Source organism: Pituophis catenifer, unplaced genomic scaffold, assembly GCF_029215685.1.
Source record: "Pituophis catenifer annectens isolate HBS135680 unplaced genomic scaffold, rPitCat1.0.hap2 SCAF_9, whole genome shotgun sequence".
Taxonomy (NCBI): Eukaryota; Metazoa; Chordata; class Lepidosauria; order Squamata; family Colubridae; genus Pituophis; species Pituophis catenifer.
In genome coordinates, this window is record NW_027256889.1 from 386,585 (window position 1) to 412,599 (window position 26,015).

Sequence of the window (26,015 nt, forward strand, 5' to 3'; positions counted from 1 at the left end):
CTCTGGCCACATAGCCCCCCTCAGGAAAGGCCCAAGGCCGCCTGACCCAGAAAAGGCTTAGATGCCTCCAAGGCTGAGCAAGTGAAGAGGCAGCCAGAGCCAAGGCTCCAATTGCTCCCCCTCCCCAAACCTGCCACTTGGAGGGGGGCCAGAATGCTCACTGCTGTATCTACCCCTGCCTTGCCCCAATGCGTTCCCCATCGATCTGACTTGTTTGCGGCAGGGCTTTGCTGCCAGCCCATTAAGTGATCAGTGGTGGGGGTGGGGTGAGCCAGGCCCTTCCAGATTCCATGCAATGGAAGCCACGGGTGGTTCCGGGAAGAGGGATGCCACTTCCAACACCCCCCCCCCCGTCAAGCCTCCTCAAACACAGTGGGCAGTCCCCCCTTGGCCAGCCTGCTCCCCCTTATAAGCAGGAAGTTTCCAGGCAGCGGAAGAGCTTGCGAACACCCCAGATCAGCTGTGCAGCCCAAGGAAGCGATTGGGAACGGAAACCCCCCAGGAGGCTATTTTTGCCCCCAGAAAATCCCCCGTCGATTTTCAAGTCCATCTTGCCTTCCCAAAAAAGCCTGAGCAGAAACCCCACCCACATTCCTGGCTTGTCAGGGCCCCACAACCCAGGTTAAAGCAGCTGGCATATGTAGCAATAAGCCATCATTCCCAACCAACTTGGGACCCCCAGAGAAATCTTGCTCTGCACTGCTGATCCTGGAAGCCACAGCTGCGACGGCTGTGCTAACCAGTGTGCGCGCAGGTTGCTTAAAACTTCCCAGAAGGGGCTTTGCGCTTCAGAGGCTTCATTCCAAGAAAGCTCTTCTTGTCCTCACAAGCAGCAATTTCCAGGATGAAAACACAATCGGAAGAGTTTTCTCCAGGAACAAATAATTGATTTATGCTGAATTGACACTGAAATGGAACCGGGTTGAATTCTATATTTATAGTTCTTAAATGGACTTTTTAAAGGTTACAAAACTCGGCAAATGAACATGGACACCGACGGCAAGATCCATCTCTCATGCAAGAACCAAACTATGCATCAATTTCCTCTTTGCAAGAGTAGCAATCGGCTCCTGGCCCAGCAGAAACGGAGGCAGCAAAGTCAGCTTACTGGTCCAAACTGTGGCTCCCCCTGGGCTGACTTCATGATGCCAGAGCCCCCAGTGGGCAAATGCCACCTGGCTGCTTGAACTGAAAAGGACCGAGCCCGGCAACACCTGGAGAAGTCCCACTCGTCTCCCAAGGCCCCAAGCGTGCTTCTGAGAGCCCCCCCCCCCCCCCCGGCCTCCAAGTGCTGGACACACGAACAGTGGATCTGGCCACGTAGAAGGTGAAAGCACCCCAGATGATGCCAGGGGATCTGCTTTCCACGCTGGCAGTCTAGTGCTGACTGGGTAGGGGAAGGCATGGAGGGAAATGAACGACTGCTGTGGGCCTCCCTGCCAGGCAACAGTTGCTCCCCAAAGTTCAGAGCAGGGAGGCCAAGAGGAGCCGGGGGCCCTCCCCAATCAACCATCAGCCCCTACTTCCTTTCCCGAGGCCCTGCAGGCCCAGAGAGCAGCTGCCTTCCCAGCACCAGCATGGGCGTGTGGAAACGTTCCCCTGGGCCACTCTGGACCTGCCTCTCAGCCCTCCCCAAGGGGGGAGGGATGTCAGAGATTTCTCTCCCCTTCTCACTGCTCTTCATGATACTCAGAACCAAGGGCTCAAAAAAGGAGAAAGGCGCAGAAAGGCTGGGCCCCCCCGTGGAGGAGCCTTGGGGTGGCTCAGACCCACTTGATCTACAGCCACCGAGATGGTCAGTTGTCTTTATTCTGGCTCCTGGCCAGCCTTCCACAAACCCAGAGGTCAAGTAGCCACCACAAAAGGTATTGAGAGACAAACCGGCAGGAAGGGAAAGGGCTGTAATCGAAGGCAAGGCGGCTCCTTCCCTCCCCCTCCATTGAGAGTTGGGGGCCTGGTCAGCCAGTCCCTGGTGCTCCTGCAGGGGAGCCATCAGCACCTCTGGCAGGGCAGCCTGGACACCCTGCTCTGCTCTCCTGTAGAGTTCCTCCAGAATGTGGTCCGTGCTGGCTGGGGATGATGGGAGTGATATCCCAACTCATCGAGAGAGCAGTTGTTTATCCAGAGCTGTGTAATGGGACACCCGGACAAGCAACTGACAGCTGAGTGCAGCCTGAGTCACAAAAGGTCCGGCCATTTTCTCTTCCCTTTGCAGCCCAGGAGTCAGTTTCCTTTTCCCTGTGGGGCAACTGACAGACCCGCAGCCCTCTATGCTTCCCACAGAAATGCAGCAGAGAGAAGGCAGGCTTTGCTTTCGGCCCCTGCAGCCCAAACAGCAGGATTTCCTGGGGGAGGAAAGCTGGGGACGGGAGACCGACCCCCTTCTCTTCACTCCTTACAGAGAGCTAATCTCTCCGAAGACCCTGCAGACACAGTGGGCTACCTGAGTGCCAAAGCAGCCGTGACCAAGTGGATGTGGGCCGAGACCCTCACCCCAGCCTAGAAGGGGTCTCCCCCTGCTCCACTGCCAAATGGGCAGCATGTTCCCGGCTTGTGTACTGGCTGTAGGCCTCTTCGAACATCTCCCGGCAGGGCACGGTGGCAGCGAGACGGGCACAGAGGAGGAAGGCGCCAGCCATCTTGCGGTGCAGGGAGTAGCTCTCCTCTGGGGGTGGGCACAGACGGTGCTTCAGCATCAAGGGGATCAGGTCCTGGATGCAGCGGGTTGTGTCCTGGCCGCTGAAGTCAAAGGGCCCCGGGCCCGAGAAGACCGTGCCCAGGAGCATCACTGCGTCCAGGTGGGCCTCCTCAAAGACCTGGAAGGGGGGCCAGCTGCAGTCAGCGGTGGGTGCAACCTCCCTGCCTTCCCAAAGGGGCAAGGCAGGCAAGCGAGCTCCTCTGGCTCATGGAGGGGGAACAACTGCTACCGTCTCTGCCCCCCAAAAGCACTTTTAAAGCCAGGCCTCCCTTCCCACTGCCCAACTCGCCTGGCTTTCAAATCCAGTCAGGAATCCCAGGTCCTTTGATTTCTGAAGCACTTTCTCTCTGTCGCCATCGGCAGCGGCTCTCACCACCTGGACGCAGACAACAGCCTTCAGACCTTCCCTGCTCCTCTCCTTCCCCCCCCCCCGTGGCCCACTTCCAGCACCTGCACCTAACGTGCCAATGGGGCAAGCCGGCCCACAGTGGGGCTCCTTACCCACCTGCTCCATGAAGGGAGAGAAGGGAACCTGGGGGTGTGGTGAAGGGGGGCCTCCAGGGAGGGGCCTGCCCTGCTTCCCTCCCCGAGGCTGCCACAATCGCCTGGCTGGCCTGGGCAGAAACTCGGGACTTGCCTCAATGTAGTGGTCAGTGAACTCCTTGCGAAAATCCCGGCTAGCTCCGAAGTCCAGCAGGGTGACCTGCAAGGAAGGCAGTGCTGAGGACCACAGCAACAACAGTCTTCCCCCCATAGAAGGGCTGCCTCTCCCCACAGCCCGTCTGGAATCGAGGGAAGGCCCACCTTGCGTCTCTCCATGTCATAAAAGAAGTTTGCCCAGTTTGGGTCCGTCTGCATGAACCGGAATTCGAAGAGCTCCCGGAGGCAAAGACGGAGGATCTGCGAGCAGATCTGGGGGAAGAGAGGCAGCTGGTGGGTCATGGGCAGGAGGGTCCACGAGGGGAGACTTCGCCGCTCTGATGAAAATCCTGCCCAGCAGCCCTTACCTCGTTGCGAGCCTCCTGGCCCAATTCCTGGCACTGGTCCAGCGGGATTCCCCCCACCAGCTCCATAGACAGCACTCGCTTGGTGGACAGCTCGTCCACCACCTCTGGCACCTCAAAGAAAGGGTCGCCTTCCAGAAGCTGCCTGGCGAAAGAGAGCCCTGTTGGGACCCCTGCCTGAGCCCTTCCCCCAAGCCCCTTCCTGGGCAATGAGCCTCTGAGGCCCAAGAGGCCAGCAGGGACAGCATATGGGGGAAACCCCATGCAAGAGCCAGCGGTTAACTGAGTGTCACGAGGCCACTGGCCCAAAGGCTCCCACAGCCTACCTGAACCTCTTGGTGCTGGCGGCTTCCCGCTCATAGTCGCATTCCCTCTCCAGCTCCTTCTGCAGGACTTGCAGGGTGTTGTCTGCAAACAGACCTGGCGAAGGAAGAGTGGAGGGCTGCCCAACTTCACCTTCTGCCCTTCCCAGTGCCCACCCCCTTCTGGCTCCTCACAGATGGCGAGCGCCTTCCTCGCAGGGGCACGAGGCTCAAAGCCCAGCAGCCACATTTTTAGGGACACGGATGTGGACAAGACCACAGCTGAGCTTCTGGGAGCTCTTCCTCCTCCCAAGACTCAGCTCATGCCAGTCAGAAGCCCGAGAAATGTATCCCACGCTACACCTTTTTCCCTTACCTGCTGGGAACATTGTGCTCATCCTGAGTACCGACAGGAGGTTGTCCACATCGCTCCGGATGCTCTGGGCAATTCCAGGGTACTGCAAGGACAAGGGTTGGAGGTCAAGGTGGTGTTAGAAGTGGGGCAGGACAGGGCACCCCACGATGGTTCCCACCTCTTCCCCTCCTGGGCTCTTTCCACGGTCCTTACCTGGATCTTCATTGCCACCTCCATCCCATCCTTCAGCACTCCCAGGTGCACCTGCCCCACAGAGGCAGCAGCAAAAGGCATTTCATTGAAGGAGGCCACCCGTTCACGCCAGTCAGTGCCCAGTTCTTCGGACAGCACCCCCTGGAAGGGGAGGATCCCACAGAGCAGTTTTTTTGGGGTGGGGTGGAGTTTGAAGGTCAACCAGCCAGCAAACAGCTACATCGATGGCTGCCCAGGCAGACCCTCCTCTGCAGAGTCTGAAGCCACCAGATTCTAGCTGCCACTGCCCTCCATCCTGTCCACCACTTGGAACTTTCCAAGGGCTTAAAACTGACCACCACCATTCCCGACTCCACATCAGCAACACACCATCATCTGCGAGGGTGGCATGAAATCTGCACTTTGCCGGACACGCTCAAAGACCTGCTGCAACTGGGGGCTGAGGAAGTAGTTGTCTGTGGGGAGAGCGGAGGGTTACTGGGGGGCTGGTCCCCATAAAACCCACCTGCCACAAAGTTTGCAACAGATGGCAAGTAATATAGTTTGCTAAATATGGAGCGACAGGAAAGCAGAAAGCATTCAGTGCTTGGCTACTGAATTTGGGCTGCAACCCCACCCCCTATCCCATATGAGAGATATCTGTCAGAGACGTGGGAATGGGAGGCTGGTCCAGCTGAGATGCAGCTGCTCCAGGGAGCAGAGAAGCCCCATCCCCACCTTGGAGGCTTAACATCTGGCCGATCTTGAGAGCTGCCCCTCGCATCTTGCACAGAGTGTGGACAATCCGCTCCGCGTTGGCTTCTGAAACGCTGCTCTCTGCGGGGAGGCAAGCACTGCGGAGCCAAACTCACCAGGGTGGGCTCTTTCCCCCCAAAGGGGGCCTGCATGGGCACTGGGTTGCTGCAGGCTCTGGTCCAATCAGAGTCACTCTCCCCTCCCCCCCCCAAAGCCCCAGGAGCAGCGAGGACCCAGGCGGCCTCTCTTACCGGTGGCGCTTCGGTCCCCCCGGAGGGAATTCCTCACCGCTTCAACCAAGGCCCCGAAGCCCAGCCCCACGGCCAGTCCTGCAAGGGGAGGAGCGGGCAAGGCCTTCAGCCTGCGAGGGGAGCGGCCGGCACCCAGATCGCCGCAAAGGCAGCTCAGCGCAGGAGGCGGAGGGAGCCCCGAACCGGGCTCCGTCGGGAGGCTCGCTGCCCCAAACGGCCTTCCGCAACCCCCCTCCGGGCATCGCGGCAGACGATCCCGGAGCCCGCGGGAGGGTCGGGGCGGAGGCTCAGCAGCGCGGGGAGCTCGAGGCTGCGGCGGCCACCGTCTCCAGAGGGGAAGCAGCAGCAGCCGCGGGAGAAGCCGCCCCTCCCGCCCCCCGCTCACCTCCGACGGCGGCCAGCCGCCCGACGCGCGTGACAGGCACCTTCCGCTCCCGGGCGCGCTCGTTCAGCTGCGGACAAAGCAAGTCAGGCGCCGCCTCGACCGGGGCCCCGTCCGGCAGACGCCCCGCCCGGGAAGGGGCTTACCTGGGGCCTGGCCTTGGCCGCTGCCGCGCTCTTCCGCGGCCGGGCCTCCCGGGCTCTGCGCACCTCCTCCGCGCTCAGCCCGCGCAGCCACGCCGACCGGTGCAGCGCCGCCCAGGCGGGGGAGAGCCGCGCGGGCCCGTCCGGCGCCCCGAGTCCACGCGGCCGGAGAAGGAGAGGAGCGCCGCCGCGGACCAACGCCCGCCCCGCCCCGCTCACCGGGCGCCCCGCCGCGCGCCCCCCGCCACCACATCGCCCCGGTATGGCTTCCGGTAGGAAGTGGCCGCCTCCGGTGCGCCACTTCCGGCCGCGCCCAATCCCGCCTTTCCCGCCTGGCGCCCGACGGCAGGCTGCCCCGCGGTCCTAGCGCTCGTTTCCCGAGGGCTGAGATATCTGATTGTGAACGTATTAACAGCGGCTAGGATTGTGTTTGCTAAAAATTGGAAAAATGAGAAAATACCAATGCAAGATGAAGTTATTAAGAAAATAATGGAATGTGCTGAAATCAGCAAATTGACATTTGAAATTAGAGGACAAGAAGATAAACAATACTATAAGATATGGGACCTATTTTATCAATAGTTAGATAAAAAAATATGGAAATGAAATATGGTAGAGATCTTCACAATACAAGAATTGTAGAACTATGTGAAATATAACATAAAAATATATTATCATTGGATAGATTCAAGAGAATGAAATGAATGATAAAATAAAAATTAACTCAAATCTTAGAATATTTTGAATAAATGAGGGAAGGAATAACCATAGTCAAATAATGATTAATGAGGATAATAATATATAGATATAATAGATCGATGATATGGGAATTTAGGTAAATTGTAAATTGTAAACTATGAATTTGGTGAATGATGCACAAAAGACTTGTAACCGACACACTGTTTGCAATTGAAGATGGTTTTATGTTATGTTTGTTTAAAAATAAAAAATAATAAAAAAAAAAGAAACCCTGTTGCCGCCGAGACAGAGCCCAGCTGTTGCTCGGAGCACTCAGGGCCCTCTTTGGAACACTATCCCTTGGAAAAGCGCTCCCGGACTCTGAGCCGGCGCTCCTCCTGTAAATGCACAGCCAGGGGAGCGGGACCAACGCAAGGAAGCGACACGCTTCCTTGGCCACCAGCGGCCTCACAGCCTCCGGCTGACTTTGATTGCGCTGCTTTGGTGAGCAGGCGGTGCGCAGTTTTTTTGTCCAAACAGGGTAATGGGGTGTGGTGTTTAGCAATTACTCTGGATTTCCCACGTGTTGTAGGCTAACCACGCAGACAAAATAACCCAAACACCCTGCATTGAAATCATTACACAATTTTTTAAAAAAATCCTAAAACTGGTTGTAAATGTGTACATTCTTTTTTGTCTGGTCCCATAATGGCTGGCTGGGTTCCCACATACACAAAATTACACCAAACCATTTAACTTCATCTGGTGGGACTACAGCCTCTATTTCTCAGGCCCATCAGAAATTCTGAAAGATTTGTTAAAAGCTCAAGTTAAAAAAACAAATTGCCAGGTCAATGGATGCCTACTGCAGCTATTTGAGATTGCATTGTTTTTAATATGTATTTTTAGAACGCTCCTGTACTATAATTCTTGGGGCTATTTTGTGTGTGTTTACTAAAAAAACACAGGCTCGCCCTTCCTTTCTCCTTGAGGAACGTTTGGCCAATGGATCAGGCCCACCAACCTGAACGTGCCAGTCTAACAGTGCCATAACTTACCCTGCAGTAAGATGTGCGGCCAAGAAATTTGACCAATGAAATAACTGGGGCTTGGTTTGCTCTTTGGGACAAGTGAGCCATGGACAGGGTTCAGGGTGGATTTGATTTAAATCATAATTTTTAAAGAGCAGCTGTCATCTCTGTCCCACAGCGGCTCCTCCTCTGACCTGCTGTTGACTCATCGACAGTCCCAATATTGCAGAATATACAGCCGTGTCATGCTACATAAGGAAGCTCCATTTAGGTCAGAGTTGGCGGCGGAGGGGGGGGGGGGCATAGCACGAAACATCCCTGACCCCAGAATAGCTATCCAGGCAGGGGCATCAGGTGGGGAAGATGTGCTGTGGGTCACCCTGGCTGACTCCGCACGCAACCAGCCACCAGAAGAAGCCGACTTGCTCCGGGCCTCCCGAAGCCCCTCTCGCCGCTTCTGTGCTGAACCAAAAAGGGGGTCCTTCGGCCAGGACCAGGCCCCTTTCAAAGGCCCGGGCAACGTACGGGTGGCGGAGTCCAGCGCGCGAGCCCATCGGCCAGGATGAAACGGGGCTCTGGGCCAAGGCCTGGGCGGGGCGGGCCTTCGGGAAGGCAGCTTGGGGGAGGGAGCAGCTGATTCCGGGCATCCGGAGGCTCCCCGGCCCTTCCGCCCCACCTGAGCCGGCAGTCGCAGAGTCACCGGGGCAGCCTCTCCACGCCGGGAGAAGTCGGGGATCGCCTGGGACGCCGCCAGCCCCCACGCGGCCGCCGGACGCCCCTCCTCCAGCTGGACGACGCCGGGCGCGCCCGCGGCGGCCACTCGCCCGCGGCCGGAGCGGGAGGGCGATGCGCCTGGAGGCCGCCGGCGCGGGAGAAGCGCCCTCCGGAGGGGACGAGCGCGGGGACGCGCAGGTGAGGCGGGGTGTGTGTGTGTGTGTGTGACGCGGCCGGGGATGCTCCGCCGCGGGCCGAGGCTTGCGCTGCCGGGACCCCGAGAGGGGCGAGGGGAGGGCGACTGCCCCAGGAGAAGGATCGCCCCCCCTCTGCCCCCCGCAGCCGGAGCCCTCCGTGCCGGAGCTGCCTTGGCCAGAGAGGCTCCAGCCGGGGACCCCGAGCTGCCCGACTGGCGAGCGCGGCCCGGATGCAGCCGCCCTGCAGAAGCCTCTGCCCGGAGCCCGGTGGGTGGAGGGCCAGCCGACGGGTCCCCTTCCGGGCGTTGGAGGCTCAGCTGCTTTGGCTCGGGGTTAGGACGGCTCGGCGGCGAGGTGCAAGCAGCTTCGGAACCCGCTGGCTGGGTGGAGAAGTGCGGGGCTGCCCTCCAGGTTCTGTCTCTTGAGTGGTGGGCATTCAGCCATGATTTGTGCTTTATTCTTTATCCTGCTTATAGGGCTGCCCAGATCTCATAGGTGACTCTGGGCAGTGTAAAAATTTAAAATAAAGTACAGTTACTAAAATAATTTTAAAAACGATGCACATAGCAGCTGAAGTCATAAAAGGCCTTGGAGGTAGCCATGGCTGGGCTTCTGCACACACTTTGGCCCCAGCTTGGCCCAGAACCAGACCTCCAAGGCCTTTCAGAAGCCAGCAAGGTGAGCTCCAACCAAATCCCTGGAGGGAGAGGCTCCGGCAAGCAGGTGCCGCAGCAGAAAAGGCTCCTCTTCCCTCTTGGCTGGTGGAACCCGCAACAGGCCTCTCCTGCCTGGTCAGATGGGAGAAACCACCGGAGAGGAAAGAAGGTGGCCCCAAGCCATGTAGGAACTTCCAAAGGGACAGAGAAGGACCTTGAATCGCCTCACAGACTCACAGTGGTAGCCAATGCAGCTTGCAGTTAGTGGTGTCACATGTGCCAAATATTGCGGGCAGCAAAACAACAACAAAGATGGCAACGGTGCTGTTAATGAGGGTAACTGGCTAGGCTCCATTTTACAGCCAGAGCCTCACTGGATTCTGGATCCCTCAGGTCTCGGCACTGAGTTTCTTTGATAGCCGGAGCAACACGGAACAAACTTGCCTCCGCTCTCGCTGGGATGCTTCCTGCCCAGCCCCACCTGTGGGTATCCTGGCAGTCTGATCCTGCTTTCAAGGTCAGGTAGAACTGGCTTGGTGATCAACTCCTAGCAAGAGTAGCCACCAACCGGGGAATCCTGCTGCCACAGGAGAAGGAGATTTCCCCAATGCGAGGTGCTATCTTGATGGACCATGCTCTCCCATCTGGAGGGATCAAATATTGAACCAGATCTAAGTGCTGCACAGGCACAAAACACAATGAAATCTCACATCTGCCAGCCACAAGTCAAGGGTAGTCTTTCCCTTGCTTCACAGTCTCCCCATGCCTCCCCCTCCCTTCACGTACTCCTACCCAAGAGCAACAGCTGGTCCCACTGACTCAGTGCAGGATGTGCAAAGTATTTCCAACTTTACAAGAGCTGAGCATCAACAAGGGCTTCTTGTTCTGAATCATGGATCTTCTGTGATTTCTCATCCATTTAGCCACATTTTCTGGCTTTTTAAAAACCTGGTTTCCATGAGCGAGCGGTTGGGCTCTTCAGGAGAGGGAAAGGTGCTTGCCTCCTGCCTCTCTTTTGGGGTGATGAAAGGGGGCCCATCTCTTCCTGGCCCCTCCGATCCTCCCAGGAAAGGCCCAGGGCATTCTTGATGGGATCAAAGGCTTGGAGATCAGAGGCTTTTTCAATCCTCGTCCCCAAATGGGGGGTTGACTATTGGGACTTCCAGAATTCCCAGCCAGGTAAATAGAGCTCCAGCTTTCCTGTCCCAAGTGTGGGGCTGCTCCTTCCATCACATGTTTTCCCGGAGAATAAGAGGCATGTGGAAGGTTTTGCATGTGAGCCCAGGACACTGTCTTATCTTGAGAGGAGAAGATAAAGAGTAAGAAGGGGTGAAGTCTGGTAAAAGTTCTATTTCAAATGAATATCCATAGCGTGCTGGTACTCTTTTGACTCAGAGAAAAGCTGCTCCAATCACCCCTCCCTGCCTTCATTTGTTTTCTGGAACATACAGAGCACTTTTTTCTACCTGTGAGGCACCTGTTGGCCTCTTGATGAGCTGCTTCAGTTGCTCCAAGTGCAATGGATTCATTTCCGGCGGAATGAATCACCCTGGGCTGATTCAGGTGCTTCTGGCCAGTCAGTGGAGCTGAGTGCGCCTGCCTCATGCCAGCTGGAGGGCTGAACTGGCTCCCCAAGCTCCGGCTGCCTTTTTGGGCATGTGCCCATCCAGGCTTTTGCAAAGGGGGGAAAGCAGAAGGAGGGGAAGCGTCCTGGCAGACCCAGAATGGCAGGAGGCCCCTTTCTATGGTCATTTGAAATATAAAAAGGGCTAAATGCTTTTTATGAACCTTAAAGTGTGGCTTAGGTTCTTAATTGGTCCCTTTCGCCTCCTGAATGAAAACCCTTAGAAAGATCCCGAAGGCTGAAGGAGAGCAAAAAGGGCTTATTTCTGTAAACCAAGATGTTTGTTTAAGATATTTCTGCATTTCCCTTTATAGGAAGATGCTGGGGCAGTGTTCAAAGAAGTACTAATGAATGTGTTTACACAAGTTAATTCACTCACTGTAATAAAAACATAATGGAATTAGTCACATTGAAAATGACAAAAGCATAAAAATAGAATTTCTTCTAAAGTGCCTGGCTGCTCTGGCTTGGAGGGAAGCTGTCTCAGGATTTGGCAGCAGCTGACCCTCTTGAGCAGAAGGAGGGAGGCCTCGGTTGTCGGGGATCCTCGGGCAAAAGAGTATTTGGGGGAACCTCTCCAGAAAACCTTGATGCAGACAGGTTGAGGCGGTGGTGCTGAATTTGCATGGTCCTGTGAAGGACCCTAGACTTCAGAGGCCAAGAGGTGGAGGTGAGAGAAGGAGATCCTCAGCCCTCCAGGTCATGGTTGTCCCAAAGGTGCTTTTTCAAAAGGCAACCGTACTTTCTGTTTACTTGAAGATGTTTCGCTTCCCATCCAAGAAGCTTCTTCAGTTCAAGCTTCTTTAAAGGCCACCGTAGATCAACGGTGATCTTTCCCACCTGTGGTTCTTTTGCAAGCATTTGGATGCAGACAGAATGCTCCCTGGGGAAAACAAACCTCCTCGATACCATCCCCCCCAGCTTGGGGAGGGGTACATTGGTGCTGCTGACATTCAAGAAGAATGCGTCAGGAGCATTTGCTGAGTTCAAAGCACAGAAGAGTTTATTACCACTAGAGCGGCAAAGAAGGGACGGTACTTGCTCTACGGAAGGGCCGAGGGTGGCTGCTCCTCCTGGTCCCTGGCCAGCTGCACAAAAGGCCTCTGATGGTACCAGAGGATGGTTCTGGAAGAATGGAGCTTCTGGTCCTGAATCGCTGGCTGGTATTTCCTGGGGGGCCGAATGGCTGAGCTGGTTTGTGTGGGGATCGCTGTGTTACTTGCTCAGTGGAGGAGTCGAAGTGCCAAGTGTCATGGGGGTTCTGCACGTGCTTTCCTCCGAGGGCAGAGTGGGCTTTCAAGTGCCACCCCTTGCACGGCACACACAGTCCTTTTAAGCTTGTCCGCCAGGCGTTGCATGGATACCCTGCTCCTCAGCTGAGATGTCGAGGCTGCATCTTTCCTGCCCTGCTTGGAGATTGAACCTTGCAGCTGCGCCCAGGAACGGAGCTGTGATTCTCACTCATCCCAGCTTGCAGGTTCCAGTCTGGCCCTCCTGTGTGAGGGACAACACCAATGTGTCCCTTGGCCAGGGCCAACAGGTGTGCCTGCATTATCTGTTTCATGGTGAGTCTGGCCAGATCGCTCTCCTCGGACTTAAGCAGAGCCTGTGCACTGTCAGGGGCCTCCAGGGCAGAGACATCTGTGACTGTCCTCTTGTCTGTTGACGGTCCTCTTGCTCTCCACTTTGCCTGTCATGGAAAATTCCTTGCAACATCCCTAGGTTGCTGAGCAACCTGCTGTCTCCACTCTGCTCTTCCTTTCCCCACTTCCAGGAAAAGGGAGGGGCCACGGGTGCCATCAGCATCATGCCAAGGGGTGTGGCCAGGACAGCAGCGCATAAACACCCTGGCTGTGTGCACCCCGGGGCTGGAGAGCAGCCAGCGTTCCTGGCCTGGGGGAAGTCATGAGGAAGCTGGACAGGGGCTCCTTTCCGGTGAGTGTCCCCCACCTTCCGAGGGTCTTCCTCAGAGCTGCACGGAGGGGGGGGCATCAATTGCTTTCTACCCTGGGCAGAAGAAAGGAAGGGGCTGCCTCGCAAGGGCCCTCTAGGCACTTCCCCACTCTCCAGCCACAGACCCTCTCCGCAGTTTTCGTCCAGGCTTCTGCTGGGGATGTGATGCTCCCTTGCCTTGGGGGTAAGCAGGTGTCCCCCTCTCTGTTGAGGGGCTGCTCTCTCCTTCTGGGGATCGGGGCTCCTGAATAGCTGGCTGTCAGCACAAGACCGGCCTGGGCTTCTTAAGGGGTGGGGGTGCTGGGCTCTGGCTTCAGCCATGCTGCAGGTGCGCTCTGGCAGGCTGGTCTCCCCCAGAGCTTGTCTGTTTACAAGAGAGAGATGGAAAACATGGCATCTGCCATTGCCATTCTTGCTGCTGCCGCCGCCTGCAACCTCTCTTGTGCTAAGCAGCCAAACCTGTTGGGGAGGTGGGCACATTGGGCTTTTTTCCAGAGCTGGTTCTCATGATGCTCCCTCCCCCCTTTTCCCGCCCAGAGCCCAGGAGCCCTGAGGAGGCTGTGGGGCTACTGCACCAGCCAGTTCCTGCTCTCCATTGTGGTTTGGGAGCTGGTGGCTTTTTCAGCTGAGGGCATAGATTTCATCAGCCAGGTCAAATGGGGATGTGGCCAGGAGAAGGGTCTTCCTGCCTGACCACCTCCCTGTCCTGATATTGTAGATCCGTGGAGGGCATTTGCACCCTGTTATACAACAAAAGCAACATCTTTGTGGTTTATTTTGAAAATTCATTCCCCCCCCCGCCCCCCATTCCTGCTGCTCTGGCATCTCTCTCTACCATCTCTACCATCTTCCAAGCAGGATCTTCCCCACTGCTGGGCCCAGTTTTACTTGGGGGCTGCTGTGGGGATGGGGGGGGGAAGGACTGGAATGGGGTGCTCTTGGGGGCTCCAGTTCCTCCGAGAGGGTCTGCTCTTGGGACCCTTCAGTTTTTGGGTGTTCATTCCACATTTTTGAAATTACCTCAGAAGAAAACAGAGGGAGGCAATTCAAGACAGTAACAATCATGTATTATGGACATTGGAACTCATTGCCGTGGAGAAAATAATAAGGGGTTGTTATTTACACATCCTATATCCTGCTTTTGCTTCAAGAATCATAGGAAGCAAATATGGTGGTTCTGTTTTGTCCTACGACAACCCTGTGAAGTGGGCTCATCAGCCAATGAACTCCAAGCCCTTCCAGTCCATTTTTACTCCCGGTTCCCGTCAGGCTTGGCCTTTCCTGGCACTTTGTGCTATTTTCTTTTGGGAGATCGACTCAGGTGTGACAGCAGGTGATCCTCTGCAGTGTTGCTGTTGTGTATCAGACCGGCTGTTCTCGTGCTCACCTTTGCAGTCTCCTCAGGCAGCCCTACTTTGTCTGCAGAACAAGCCCTGGAAGAAGCTGAAGAGCCTGGTGCAGTGGTCGCCCTGCGTGATCTCCTTCCGGAAGCACTACCCCTGGGTTCAGATTGCTGGCCACGCAGGTAAAGAACGGTTCTGGCACTGGGAGGAAGCTGGGTGGGCATCTTCTGTAGAGGGTGAGGCCCTCATGGGATTTCTGCCAAGCCTTTCCTCCCTCCTCCTCCTCCTCTTCAGAAAACTTCAAGGCCGGGGATTTGGGCCATGTCTTGAAGAGACACTGCTCCAATGAGCAGCAGTGCCTGGAGCGCCTGGGAGATGATGCATTGCAGCCCTATGTCCCAGCATATTATGGGATGGTAGAGCACGATGGGCAGCCCTACATCCAGATGGAGGACCTGCTGTCTGGCTTCGAGAACCCTTCCATCATGGACTGCAAAATGGGCGTCAGGTGAGCCTTCCTTTGCTCCCAGTTGGGGGACTTGACTCAGCCACAGATACCCTTGGTGGGGTGGGGGTGGGGGTGGGGGTGCAGGCTCCTTGCATCTCCCAGAGAGCTTTGCCCCACAAACGCCTCCAAGGGCACCGTCTTCTCCCCGCCCTGTGCAGGACATACCTGGAGGAGGAGCTGGAGAAGGCGAGGCAGCAGCCCTGCCTGCGCCATGACATGTATGATAAGATGATGGAAGTGGACCCTTCTGCTCCCACGCTGGAGGAGCATGCCCAGCGTGGTGTGCTGAAGCCCCGCTACATGCAATGGAGAGAATCACTCAGCTCCACCAGCTCACTCGGGTTCCGCATCGAGGGCGTCAAGGTGTGTGTGGGGGGAGCTCCTCATTAGCGAGGCAAAGCACTCCAAAATCTGGCTGCCTCCTGCTTGGATGCTGGGGAAGCCCAGCGTTGATTGGGGAGGGGGCTTTCCCCTTGCCCAAGCTCAGTTGCCTTCTGCCCATTGGATCCTGGCGGCTCTCTTGGCCCATCTCCCTGCCATCCAATACTCTGTTTGGGGAGAGACTCAAGGGGATCCCTGCCAGAACCATGTCTTGTGCCCTGGGAAAGGAGGCTCAGGCTGCCTCTCCCTGGGGAATAAGCAGTGGGAAGGAACCCACCATGCAGACCAGCAAGATTTTGCTCCTAGAGCTGACTCCACAGAGCTTCCTCCTGCTCTTCCTGTGGAGTCTGTTTTCTGATCTAGGTAAAGACTAACTAGGCTCCTCCTCTTCCTCCCCCCGCATCCCCAGAGGGCCAGTGGCATCTGCAGCACTAGCTTTAAGAAGACCCGGCAACCTGAGCAAGTCGTGGAGGCCTTTTGGGACTTCCTGGACAAGGACAAACACCTTCTGGTGAGGATCCAGTTTCTGGCCAGTGGAAGATGGGGATTGGGGTGCTCCCATCACTGAGACCCCCGGCAGGAGGGCCCTCAACAACATTTTCTAGTTGTTGCATTCTGTCTGGGGATCTGCTGCAGGACTGCTTCACCATTGCTCTGGTAGTGGCTTTGATGGCCCAGCAGTCCCAGCAACAGAGCCCTTCACTGGAGTTGAACTTGATGCAGCAGCTTTGCTGCTCTGGTATATAAAGCTCTAAGATGAGCTATGGGTCTCCGTGAATAATCCAAGCCTCTTCACTGTACAGGGGGTCAGTGGGAAGGATCCCCAGCCCAGCTTGTGGCTGCTTCATTCCTTTCTCCACAGAGCAGTTACCTGGACCAGCTGCAGGAGGTGAGAGCGGCACTGGATCAGTCAGAGTTCTTCAAGGCACATGAGGTGCGTCTTTGCCTTTGTTTGGGGAGAACCTCCCAGAAGGGCAGCCTTGCCCCATTACCTGGATACCTTTTCTGGCTAGGTTGGCACACATTAGGATTAACAATTGGTGGCATCCTTCTAGCTTGATACTGTTGGCTGGTTCAGTAAACCCTGTTTAGATGCCCCTGGGACCAACTCTGATAAGCAAGATATACTTTCTGGCATCTTCCCGCCAAGCAGATGGGCATCTGTCTGGCACCTTCATGGCCCTTGCTGAGTCTTCTCTGTTTCCAGGTGGTAGGCAGCTCCCTCCTTTTTGTGCATGACAAAACGGGGCTTGCCAGAGTCTGGATGATTGACTTTGGCAAGACGGTGCCACTGCCTGACAAACAGACCTTGACCCACCGGCTGCCCTGGGTGGAAGGCAATCGTGAAGATGGATATTTGTGGGGCTTGGAAAACCTCATGGCAATCATGCAGAGCATGCTAGGAAAACCGGACACAAGCCCGACGTAACCAGACGAGCAACATGTTGCCAGCTTAGTCCCAGTGACCCTTGACTTAATTTCAGCCAGATATCCTAAGAAACCCCAGGAATGTCTAGGACTGGACTGCAGCTACCCAGAGAACCTGGCAGCAGCATTCCGAATGCCCAGCAGTCAATCTTTATGGAAGTGCAGATGGCCAGAGGACCCAGAGTTGGGGTCCTCACGTGTCCCTTAGAAGCTGCAATCCCATATACAGAGAATTCCGTCACTTTGGGAAGGCAGCAAAGCTACAATTTTTGAACGAGTGGAAGGAACAGACTTAAAGAATACAATGTCAACATTTCTTCTTAAGAGGGTGCGATTCTCAAACATTCATCAATCAAATCAGCTAGATGAAAGGACCCCAGAAGGAGCCACTCTTCTCCATGTGAGCAGCACACAGAAGCATAGAGTTTTATGGTACAAAGCCCTCCTGGGCATCTTTACATGCTTGAAAAAGCTCAGCTGAAGAACTTCCATGTCACATGCTGGATGTAAACGTGTACAGAAACTTCATGATGGAAATGGTTCCTTTTAACCTTCCTTCCAACCCGAATGCTGGGCCACCATAAGACATGTCCTGTCTCTGCACTAGGACTCTTCAAATGACTTGGAATACAAAGGGGGATTTTCCTAGGAAGGCTTTTCTTTATTGGTTCCCCTTCATTAACCAGTCAAAAGGACACCTAGAATGGCAAGCCTGATTGGAGTGGTAAAGTCGATTAAATAAATATGTTCAAGTGATCCATGACTGGCACTCTAGGTCAGAGTTCCCCAACCTTTCTGGGTTGGCAGCCCAGAATGGGGGAAGGGGAGAAAGGGGGGATGATTTGGTGGGAGGAGCACGTGCATGAGTGAGCGCCTGTGATGTTTGTGACGATGCTCACACGAGGGCTGCAAATTCCATGTGGCGACATTCCTGTAAGTGGAGCTGTGAGCGCGCACAAATACGCGTGCACTGATTGGCCCTCTTGCAGCAGTGGGCCCACAGGTTAGGGACCCCTAATCCAAGAAAAATCTGGAAAGACCATCTCAAATTCAAAATGACCTTTGCCTTGCTGGCTCCTTGGAGGGGGGAACTTCAAAGCATCCAAAACAAGCTATTTTTTGCAGCCGCTTGGCACAGAACGAGGAAGGAGAGGCTGTTTTAAAAGCCAGGCATTTTAAGGGAAAGTTTGTGTGCCGGCTGTAAAGGGCTAAGAGAGAGGGAAAAGCAACCAGTGAGGCTCTAAACATTGCACAGTCCAAGGCCCAAAGCGTCACGGAGAGTCACACTCCTTTATTAACACCAGCAGCGCAGGGCGAAAAGGCAGGCGGTCACTTGACTTTCACACCAGCATTTCTATTCCCTCCTGCTTACAGTTTCAAAGTTGATCTCATTTATAATCAGATAAACAGTAAGCTGTTCTAATTTCTAAAGGCAAAAAGCACTTTGCAGAGAGGAAATTTAAGCTACCTTTCCTCCATTCTTCCTTCTACTGAAACACAATGCCAGGTTGGTTGACATAAATGAGCTTCAAGTATAAGCTTGTCTCTCCCCAACCTTGTCCAGGTGTCCTGGAGCTCTGCATGAGGGGGACGGACATCTCTCTCTCTTACCTCCTAATGTCCCTATCTAAAGGCACTGCTAAATGTGAGCAGTTCCCATGCATTTGTCTAAGACCCTTTAACAGCCCAGTGGTGCTTCTGCAAAGCTAGGTGCGGCCCCCTTCCAGCGCAGACTTGGTGCCACCAGAGTGCCCTCATGCCTTTGGCCGCAGCAACACCGCTTGTCCACACAGTCCCTCTTGCACCCCCCCTGCCGGCACAACGTACACCTTTCCATCGGCTGCCCGCTGGGGACTGAAGCCCGTCAGCTGGGCGTTGCTCTCCTGTATCTGAGCATAGCTCCACAGCTGGTAACGGCAACTCTTGCCCTGCTTTGACAGCAAGTAGGTCTCGGCGACGGCCTCCAAAGGAACAGCTGAAGCAGTGTGGCTGGCATGGAAGAGCCCTGGGATTTCCTCGTCTTCCTGGCAGGCAGGTGGGTGGAAGTCACTCTTCAGACCAAGCAGAGCTCCTGGGAAAGAAATGAGATATGGAGGGGGGAGAGATTTCTGGGCCCTCAGTGGAACTGGGGTGGGGGGTGCTGTCTTTACTGCTGTTCACGCAGGCCAGTCCTGATACTGAAATCTAACCCTGTCCTTAGCCAAATCTGTCCTTCCCAACTGACCTCCCTTCCACAATAGATGCCTTAGGATCTGCACCCCCCACCCCAAACTTGGTCATCCATCAGTTGTGCTGGGACCATGATTCCCAGAATCCCCATCCAGGGACATGGGCGGGCCATGCCACTCTGTCCCATTTCTCCCACAAAGCAAAGCACAAACCTGTTCTCTGGGATACCCAGAGATGAGCCCCAACCCACAATTCCAGTGTGGCAACAGCACCCCCTTGTGCACATTTAACAGCCAGCCAGCAGAGCATACCAGAGGCAACAGCCCAGTGAGCCTTGTAGCCATTCCTGAGGCAGGGCTCATGGTTGTAGTCCTCGTCATAGCTGCGATAGGCATTAAGGTCCAGCCTGGAGACTTTGGTTCAAGAGGAAGCTCCCCTATGGCACCGGCTGCCTTGAGTGAAAACGCTCTTTCCCCCACTGACAAGAGACCCACTGAAAGTCTCAGTAAACATTCAAACTTCAGAGAAGCCTTGAAGGGAATGGAAAGGAACAGCTTCCCTAGAGAAGGATACGGTATCAGCACAGGGAAGCCAGCACCAAGATGTTGAAGAATCCTGTCGTGGTTCCCTCCTTGCAGGCCTCCAGAGAGCAGCTCTGTTTTACAGGGGAAGACCTCCTCGGCCAGCTTGGCCATGTCAGCAGCTGAAGGGGGTGACAAGGGGAACGCTGGGCTCATTACAAAGGAGCCCCCAACCCAACGGGCGCCCTGCATAACTGGGCAGCCGAACCAGTGGTTCACCCGCTGTCAACCTAGAGAAGCTCTAGAGCCCTGACACATTTGCAGGGTGCCTGTTTGTCTTTCTCAGCTACTGACCTGAGAACATTTCTCCTTGCGCTGTGTAGCCCCTCGCCAAAGCCACCTGCCTAATTCTCTCCAGGGGAACCTCAGAAGACAGGCAGAGGTGAGCACCGGCCATCCAAAGGGCCACCAAACCACACCTGCAGGAGGAAGAAAGCCCGAGGCTCTTGGCTGTACGAAGGCCGGCATCCTTTAATCTTCAACCGGAGGGACTAATCGTACAGGAGAGGGCCAGGCCAGACCGCACCAGCTTCTCCGGACGATACTCACTGCGGGCCCTCCTGGATGAGGGACGGGACGGGACGGAGGAACAGCACCCACGTCAGATGCCGGCTGAACCTGCAACAGCAGCCGGGAGGCAGCCTCAGAGGCCCCGCCGAGCACCAGCGGCCCTCCCCGCCCTCGCCGCCCCGGAAGCAGCGGGCTAAAGGGCGGCCGCGCTCGCGGAAGCCAGGCGCCGCCGGGCTCCGTTAACGCGCAGAGCGACCGGCGCCCTACCGGGCCTTCTGCCGCCGCAGGAGCTCCCTCACGCCGCCGCGGTCCCCGAGGCCTCCCGCCTGCTGCGCCGTCGCCAGGAGAAACGCGGCGCCCCGCGGGGGGGGCGGGGGGGGCGGGAGCGGCGGCGGGGGGGGGGCTTTCCGCCGCCAAACTCCGCACGACCTCCGCCATGCCGCCGCAAACCCAGAGGGTCAAGGGTCACGGACCTTCGGCCGAATCGCCATTGGTTGGTTAGGCGGTAGTCGGATTGCGTCATCTATTCGCGTCAGTGAGGATTTCCCAGCGTGTGACGCGTCGTTCTTGGCCCGACTTGATTAATCAACCAATCGAACATTGCAGCTGGGACGATGGGCGGGCTACATCCCGGAAGAGGGCTTCCTAACCCGACCTCATTTGGGGTGGGGTAAAGATAACGGCCATTGGACGTTAGCGAAGCAGGAGGAAGTCGTCATCCCCCAGCGGTGATTTGGCAAACGATCGTCCAATAGTGGAAGACGCGAGGAAGGTTCGGCGGGATCGCTTGTCGGCGAGCTGACGCGGCCTGCGCAGGATCGGTGAGGGATCGGGCGAGCGGGGCGCCATCCGTGCGTGGGGTGTCGCTGGGGGCGAGGCGCTGGGCGGGCCTTCCCGTCGAGGGCAGCGGCGCGGACTGGGCTCTTCGTTTTTCCGAGGCCCCCCCACCCCGCCGCTCCCTTGGCTTCTCCGGGACGGGAGGCGCGCGCGTGAGCCCGAGCATCCCGGATAGCAGCCGTCGTAGCTCCAACGGAATTAGAAGGGAAAGGCGGAGGGAAGGGGAAGCGGTGGCCGCGGTTTCTTGGAAAGAAAGTGGATCCCGGGTAGATTCTACACAATATGCGACAACGTTTGGTGCGCTCCGAGGAGGAGGAGGAGGAGGAGAAAGGCTTGAGCGGCATTTGATCCAGAGCCGGCCGTTTGGAGGAAGGTGCTTTCCTTGCATTCCGTCCTGCCCCGCCCCGCCCAGCCCATCAAGGCACTGGTGGCCTCTCATCCACTTCATGCTTTACCGAGTAGTCTCCTTTCCGCTCTCAGCTACCCGGTCTCGGTAACCAGGAACCACAGGCTCCTTCCGTTCTGCGGAGTGTTGGAGGCTGGCTGAGTGTTCCAATTCAACTTCCCTGTAATTAACCTTTTTCTCGTTTTTCAGTGTTGTCTCTTAATGCAAAAATTAATTACTTTGGTTGAATCTTTTCATTCCCTGCCAGCCTCAGCTTTGCAGTTGTTATGGCGGTCCCAGAATCCCGGTCCAACCACACCATCTACATCAATAATCTCAATGAGAAAATCAAGAAAGATGGTGAGTTGGGGATGGCTGCAACTTTAGGAGGGCTGCAGTTCCCATATTGATCTATTTTGGGTTCCTAGATTCTCCTGGAAAGGAAGAGTATTTGTAGTACGTTAGCGTATATCGCAGCATCTGTGCTTTGTGTGCAAATTTTGCTTATTTTTGTCCTAGTATTTATTCATTTCATTTCATTTATTGGATTTATATACCGCTACTCCCGAAGGACTCAGGGCGGTGAACAGGCACAAAATAAAACACATAAATACAAAATTTAAAAACAGAATAAAACCAAATTAAACAATTTTGGCCGAGACAAATTTAAAACACCCAATAATTTAAAAAACAAATTAAAATTTACATTTTAAAGGGGAAAGATTTAGGCCAAGCCGGCTTGATCGAATAAAAAAGTTTTGAGAGCGCGACGGAAGATGTGCAGATCCGGGATCCTCCGTATCTCCGGGGGGAGCTCATTCCAGATAGTAGGTGCCCCCACAAAGAAGGCTCTCCCCCTGGGGGCCGCCAGTCGACATTGTTTGGCCGACGGCACCCGGAGGAGCCCCTCTCTATGAGAGCGTACCGGCCGGTGGGAGGTTATTGGTGGTAGCAGGCGGTCCCGTAAATAACCAGGTCCTAAGCCACGGAGCGCTCTAAAGATGATAACCAAAACCTTGAAGTGCACCTGGAAGACCACCGGGAGCCAGTGCAGCTCACGCAGGAGAGGGGTTACATGGGAATGCCACGTCGCTCCCATAACCACCCACGCAGCCGTACTCTGCGCCAGTTGGAGCCTCCAAGTGCTCCTCAAGGGGAGCCCCATGTAGGGGGGGAAGGACAATAAGTGTCCCAAAGTTGAGTTATCTTAACATAGTAACCAACTTGTGTTTTGACTGCAGGAGTATAGAGCAAAAGTTAAAAATGTTTCCTTTTTCTCCAGAGCTCAAGAAGTCTCTATATGCCATTTTCTCCCAGTTTGGGCAGATCCTCGACATTCTGGTGTCCCGCAACCTGAAAATGAGAGGCCAGGCCTTTGTCATTTTCAAAGAAATTTGCAGCTCCACCAATGCCTTACGTTCCATGCAGGGGTTCCCTTTTTATGACAAGCCCATGGTGAGTCGCCACCGTTCTTGGCTTTGGCGGGGAGGAGGGGGGGAGGCAGGTGGCTCTACTGAGAAAGGAGATCTACTTGCAGTCAGCCAAGTGCCTGTGAACTCTCCATGTGGTTGGACCAAGATGGCCTTTTCTGCCATTGTGATCCAGTGAAGCTTGGGAGTTGGCTGGCCAGGCATCTGGTAACTCGGTGCTTCTTTTCCATACCCAGAGGATCCAATATGCCAAGGCAGATTCTGACATCATAGCCAAGATGAAGGGCACTTTTGTGGAGCGGGACCGCAAAAGAGAGAAGAGAAAGCCCAAAGGCCAGGAGGCACAAGCAGTTAAGAAGCAGATGCCAGGAGCAGCTGCCCCAGTTGCCCCCTCTGTCCAGGGCACCGTGCCGGTGAGTGCCTCTGGACACTTTGGGGCCAGCGGGTTCTGGGGAAACAACTCTGCTTTCCTTCAGGATGCCCTTGTCCAAGATGAAACCCAGACTCTTGGCAGAGTGTGGGGGGATTGTGGGTTTTTTCACTTTTAATGCAAGCAGGCTCTGAAGTGTGAAATTTTTTCTTCCCTGGCCTGGTCTTGTGATTCAGGGCTCTTTGGGAGCTTCATGCTGGCTTTTGAATTGCAGCCGCAAGAGATGGGGGTCTCTTTGTGCCTTTTGGAGGGGTGGGGCCCCGGACTAGCTTTGCTGAGGTTCAGGAGGGAGGCATACCATGAACCTCTTGTATCCCTGGCTTTCTCCTCAGGGCATGCCCCCCATGAACCAGGGCCCCTGTGTGATGCACCACATGCCAGGGCAGCCCCCTTACATGCCACCTCCAGGCATGATGCCACCACCTGGCATGGCACCGAGCTCCATCCCCCCAGGAGCGATGCCACCACAACAGATGCTGCCAGGACAGATGGCTACAGCGCAGCAGGTGAGTGACCCAGGGCCAGCTTGGTTGGGGCTGGTTAATTGGATAGAAACCACTGGGGGTCTGTGTCTTACTTCCGTTTTAATAAGGGGGTCCGAGGGCCCTTTCTTCCTGGGTCTTAAGTGATCAGAACGGTGGGATGTTTCTGCCCCCTGCAGCTGTCAGAGAATCCTCCTAACCACATCCTGTTCCTCACCAACCTTCCTGAGGAGACAAATGAGTTGATGCTGTCCATGCTTTTTAATCAGTAAGTTCCGCTCTTTGGTGGGGCTTTGGGGGAGGACCAGGCAGGGCTGCCAGCGGACTGCCTGGTGTGGAAGGTTGGACTTCACTCCACGCACTGTGCGCACCAGCCTTTCCTACACTGATGCCCGTGAGAGCCTCTTAATGCAAGAATCCTTTTTTGACTTACTGCCTTGAACACACGGCCTCTTGCATTTCCCTCAGAGAGGAGGGGACTCTGCGGCCCCATTCTCTTCCAAGATGCCAACCTTTTAGATTCAGCCCTGAGCTGCTAACTTTGCTTTGCTGCAGGTTCCCTGGCTTCAAGGAGGTGCGGTTGGTGCCCGGGCGCCATGATATTGCCTTCGTTGAATTCGACAATGAGGTGCAGGCCGGTGCCGCCCGTGATGCCCTCCAAGGATTCAAGATCACCCAGAACAATGCTATGAAGATTTCCTTTGCCAAGAAGTGAGGCCCTGTCCTGAGGTGGGGGCACTTCTGAACTGTTGGCCTTTTTTTCTAGTTTTTGCTTGTAAAATTGTTTATGTTGTTTCTCTAATGTTGTCTCCTGTGCAGGTAAGTGTGTGTGTGTATGTGTATGGATGAGTGAAAGAGAAACAAATTGCAGTTGTACGAAAGGCAGGCAGAGTTGTGTGCCCGTTGGATGTGTGGCGTCTGAAAGGGAGCAGCCGATTCCTGGCAAAAGCTTTGTACCCAGAGTCTGACGGCCAGACATCGCACCTGGAGCTTTTCCTTTGGGCAATAAATGTGTTTCTTTGTTCTTTCCCTTGGCTTTGGATCTTATTGACCAGAGAGGCTTGTGGGTCTTGGTTCTTGGGGCGGTTGCTGTGGAAGCCCCTGAAACTTTTTCTGCCCCGCTCTGTCACCACAGGCCAAGCCAGGAGTTGCCCCATGGGGGTGGAAGGGGAGCAGCTTGGGCCCTGATCCCACCTGGCTGATTGTGTTTCCAAGTTGGTCTTGCAGTGCTGCTTAGTTCATAAAAGAGTCGCCGTTCGCTTTTGATTGAGAGTAAAGATTTATTTTTCCAGAGTGATTTTTATGCTGCTGCAAAACTGCCAGAGCAGGTATTGAGCACTTGGCTGCAAGTTCGGAATCCTAGTGGACAAACGTTTGAATTCAGAAGTGGGGAAGGGCCTTCAGTGACCAAGAGCTATCAAAGTTTTGCAAAACTGAACCCTTGATGGGTGGGGCTTAATCCCGCGGCCTGCAGGAAGGGGACCTTGCAGCTTCTGCTTAATAGCAAGTCTTTATTCTCAATTGCACGCAGGGATGAAAACATACCACCTAAGGTTACAACAACCCCAGCAATCAGCAGCAGCAGAGACTCAAGCCAGGGCTCCAGACCCTTGCAAAAGGCTGACATCTGGGGCCACCCAGATTTCCGGGGCTGGGCTGTATCCCGCTCAAGATTTCAGGAAGATACTGCAATGCCCGAGGGGCTTCCCCAAATGGAAGCTTCTGCAATGCAGCTTCTGGCTCCCCTCCTCTGTCAAAGACAAATTTGCTCTGGCTCTCATGGCTAAGTGCAGAAAAGGCCCTCAATGCTTGGGCCCCCTTCCTATCCCCCAAGTAGGAATAGGGAGGAGTCATCGGCCCCCAGCCAGAGCTCAGCTCTTTCCAGCTTCCGTTTCCTGACTGGCCAGGCAGAACGGCAGCTTGGAGCTTGTGCGATGGGTTGCCCGGTGGCACTGGAGCTCCTGCCCAAAATCTAAAAAGATGCTCAGCCTTGGAATTCTCTGCCTGCCTACAACACCAGCCTGGAGATTTCCTGGGCAGGAGGGCCGGCTGGGCTTTTTGCTCCCAAGACCAAGGATTGGCCGGGCCTGAGTTTGGCCTGCCTCTTGCCAGCTCTGCTGTTTTCCTTTCGGGATCCCTGCCCAGGACTGGAGGTGTTCCTTGACAAACGAGTTTTACAGGATCCTGCAACCCCGGGTGGGGGTGGGGCAGGACATGCTGGGAGCGGGATTGGGGAATCTGCCAAGGCAGAGCAACTGGCTGACTTCCAGCCCCCATCCAATGTTTTCTGCAGGGATACCAAGTCCCAAGAAGAGAGGTGTTCCTGCTAGGTCTGAAAAGCAGGGAAAAATGCCCCCAACCTCAAAATAAAAAAAGCGAAGCCGGAAAGGGATGTTTTTCGATTCCCTTGGGAAAACCTATGGGATGTCATTCAGCGACCACCAAGTAAGATCTCACTTCTGAGCATGAGCAGAGTGCTCCCAGCCAGAGAGAAGCCTTTCCCTTGTCTCCTCCCCTGTCCTTTCTGGGTGACCTCGTCAGAGTTGCCCCTGTTGAGCAGAAAGCCCCCTCCGGGGTGAGGCTCGCGGAAGCTGG

The 26,015-nt window shown here is 55.3% G+C and overlaps 4 protein-coding genes across 6 annotated transcripts; 2 read left to right on the forward strand and 2 right to left on the reverse strand.

Moving 5' to 3' along the window:
- Positions 1-917: 917 nt before the first annotated feature.
- On the reverse strand, positions 918-6,336 carry COQ8B (coenzyme Q8B). Its single transcript, XM_070949638.1, is given in 14 exon segments — positions 918-2,816; positions 2,988-3,074; positions 3,336-3,401; positions 3,503-3,610; positions 3,706-3,847; positions 4,029-4,122; positions 4,381-4,462; positions 4,573-4,713; positions 4,942-5,027; positions 5,290-5,388; positions 5,559-5,636; positions 5,944-6,010; positions 6,087-6,323; positions 6,325-6,336. Coding segments are annotated over 14 exon segments (1,626 nt in total). The 3' UTR covers positions 918-2,489.
- Positions 6,337-8,155: 1,819 nt separating this feature from the next.
- Positions 8,156-17,346, forward strand: LOC139321302 (inositol-trisphosphate 3-kinase C-like). Its single transcript, XM_070949973.1, has 7 exons — positions 8,156-8,704; positions 14,362-14,461; positions 14,574-14,787; positions 14,946-15,150; positions 15,578-15,679; positions 16,031-16,102; positions 16,376-17,346. Exons 1-7 carry the CDS (start codon positions 8,156-8,158, stop codon positions 16,595-16,597), a joined length of 1,464 nt encoding a protein of 487 aa, XP_070806074.1. The 3' UTR covers positions 16,598-17,346.
- A 516-nt stretch (positions 17,347-17,862) lies between these two features.
- Positions 17,863-20,309, reverse strand: ACTMAP (actin maturation protease). The gene is given in 7 exon segments (XM_070949601.1): positions 17,863-18,667; positions 19,077-19,147; positions 19,339-19,468; positions 19,641-19,765; positions 19,896-19,964; positions 20,124-20,258; positions 20,260-20,309. Coding segments are annotated over 7 exon segments (882 nt in total). The 5' UTR covers positions 20,295-20,309; the 3' UTR covers positions 17,863-18,350.
- A 249-nt stretch (positions 20,310-20,558) lies between these two features.
- SNRPA (small nuclear ribonucleoprotein polypeptide A) lies at positions 20,559-24,449 on the forward strand. Of its 3 annotated transcripts, none has more exons than XM_070949266.1 (7): positions 20,559-20,677; positions 21,347-21,438; positions 22,361-22,533; positions 22,745-22,921; positions 23,271-23,444; positions 23,600-23,688; positions 23,976-24,449. In XM_070949266.1, exons 2-7 carry the CDS (start codon positions 21,366-21,368, stop codon positions 24,133-24,135), a joined length of 846 nt encoding a protein of 281 aa, XP_070805367.1. In that variant the 5' UTR covers positions 20,559-20,677; positions 21,347-21,365; the 3' UTR covers positions 24,136-24,449. The 3 variants fall into 3 exon arrangements, with proteins under 3 accessions (XP_070805367.1, XP_070805368.1, XP_070805366.1); XM_070949267.1 differs by having other exon boundaries at positions 22,396-22,533; XM_070949265.1 differs by lacking the exon at positions 20,559-20,677 and having other exon boundaries at positions 20,706-21,438; positions 22,396-22,533.
- The last annotated feature ends 1,566 nt before the right edge of the window (positions 24,450-26,015 follow it).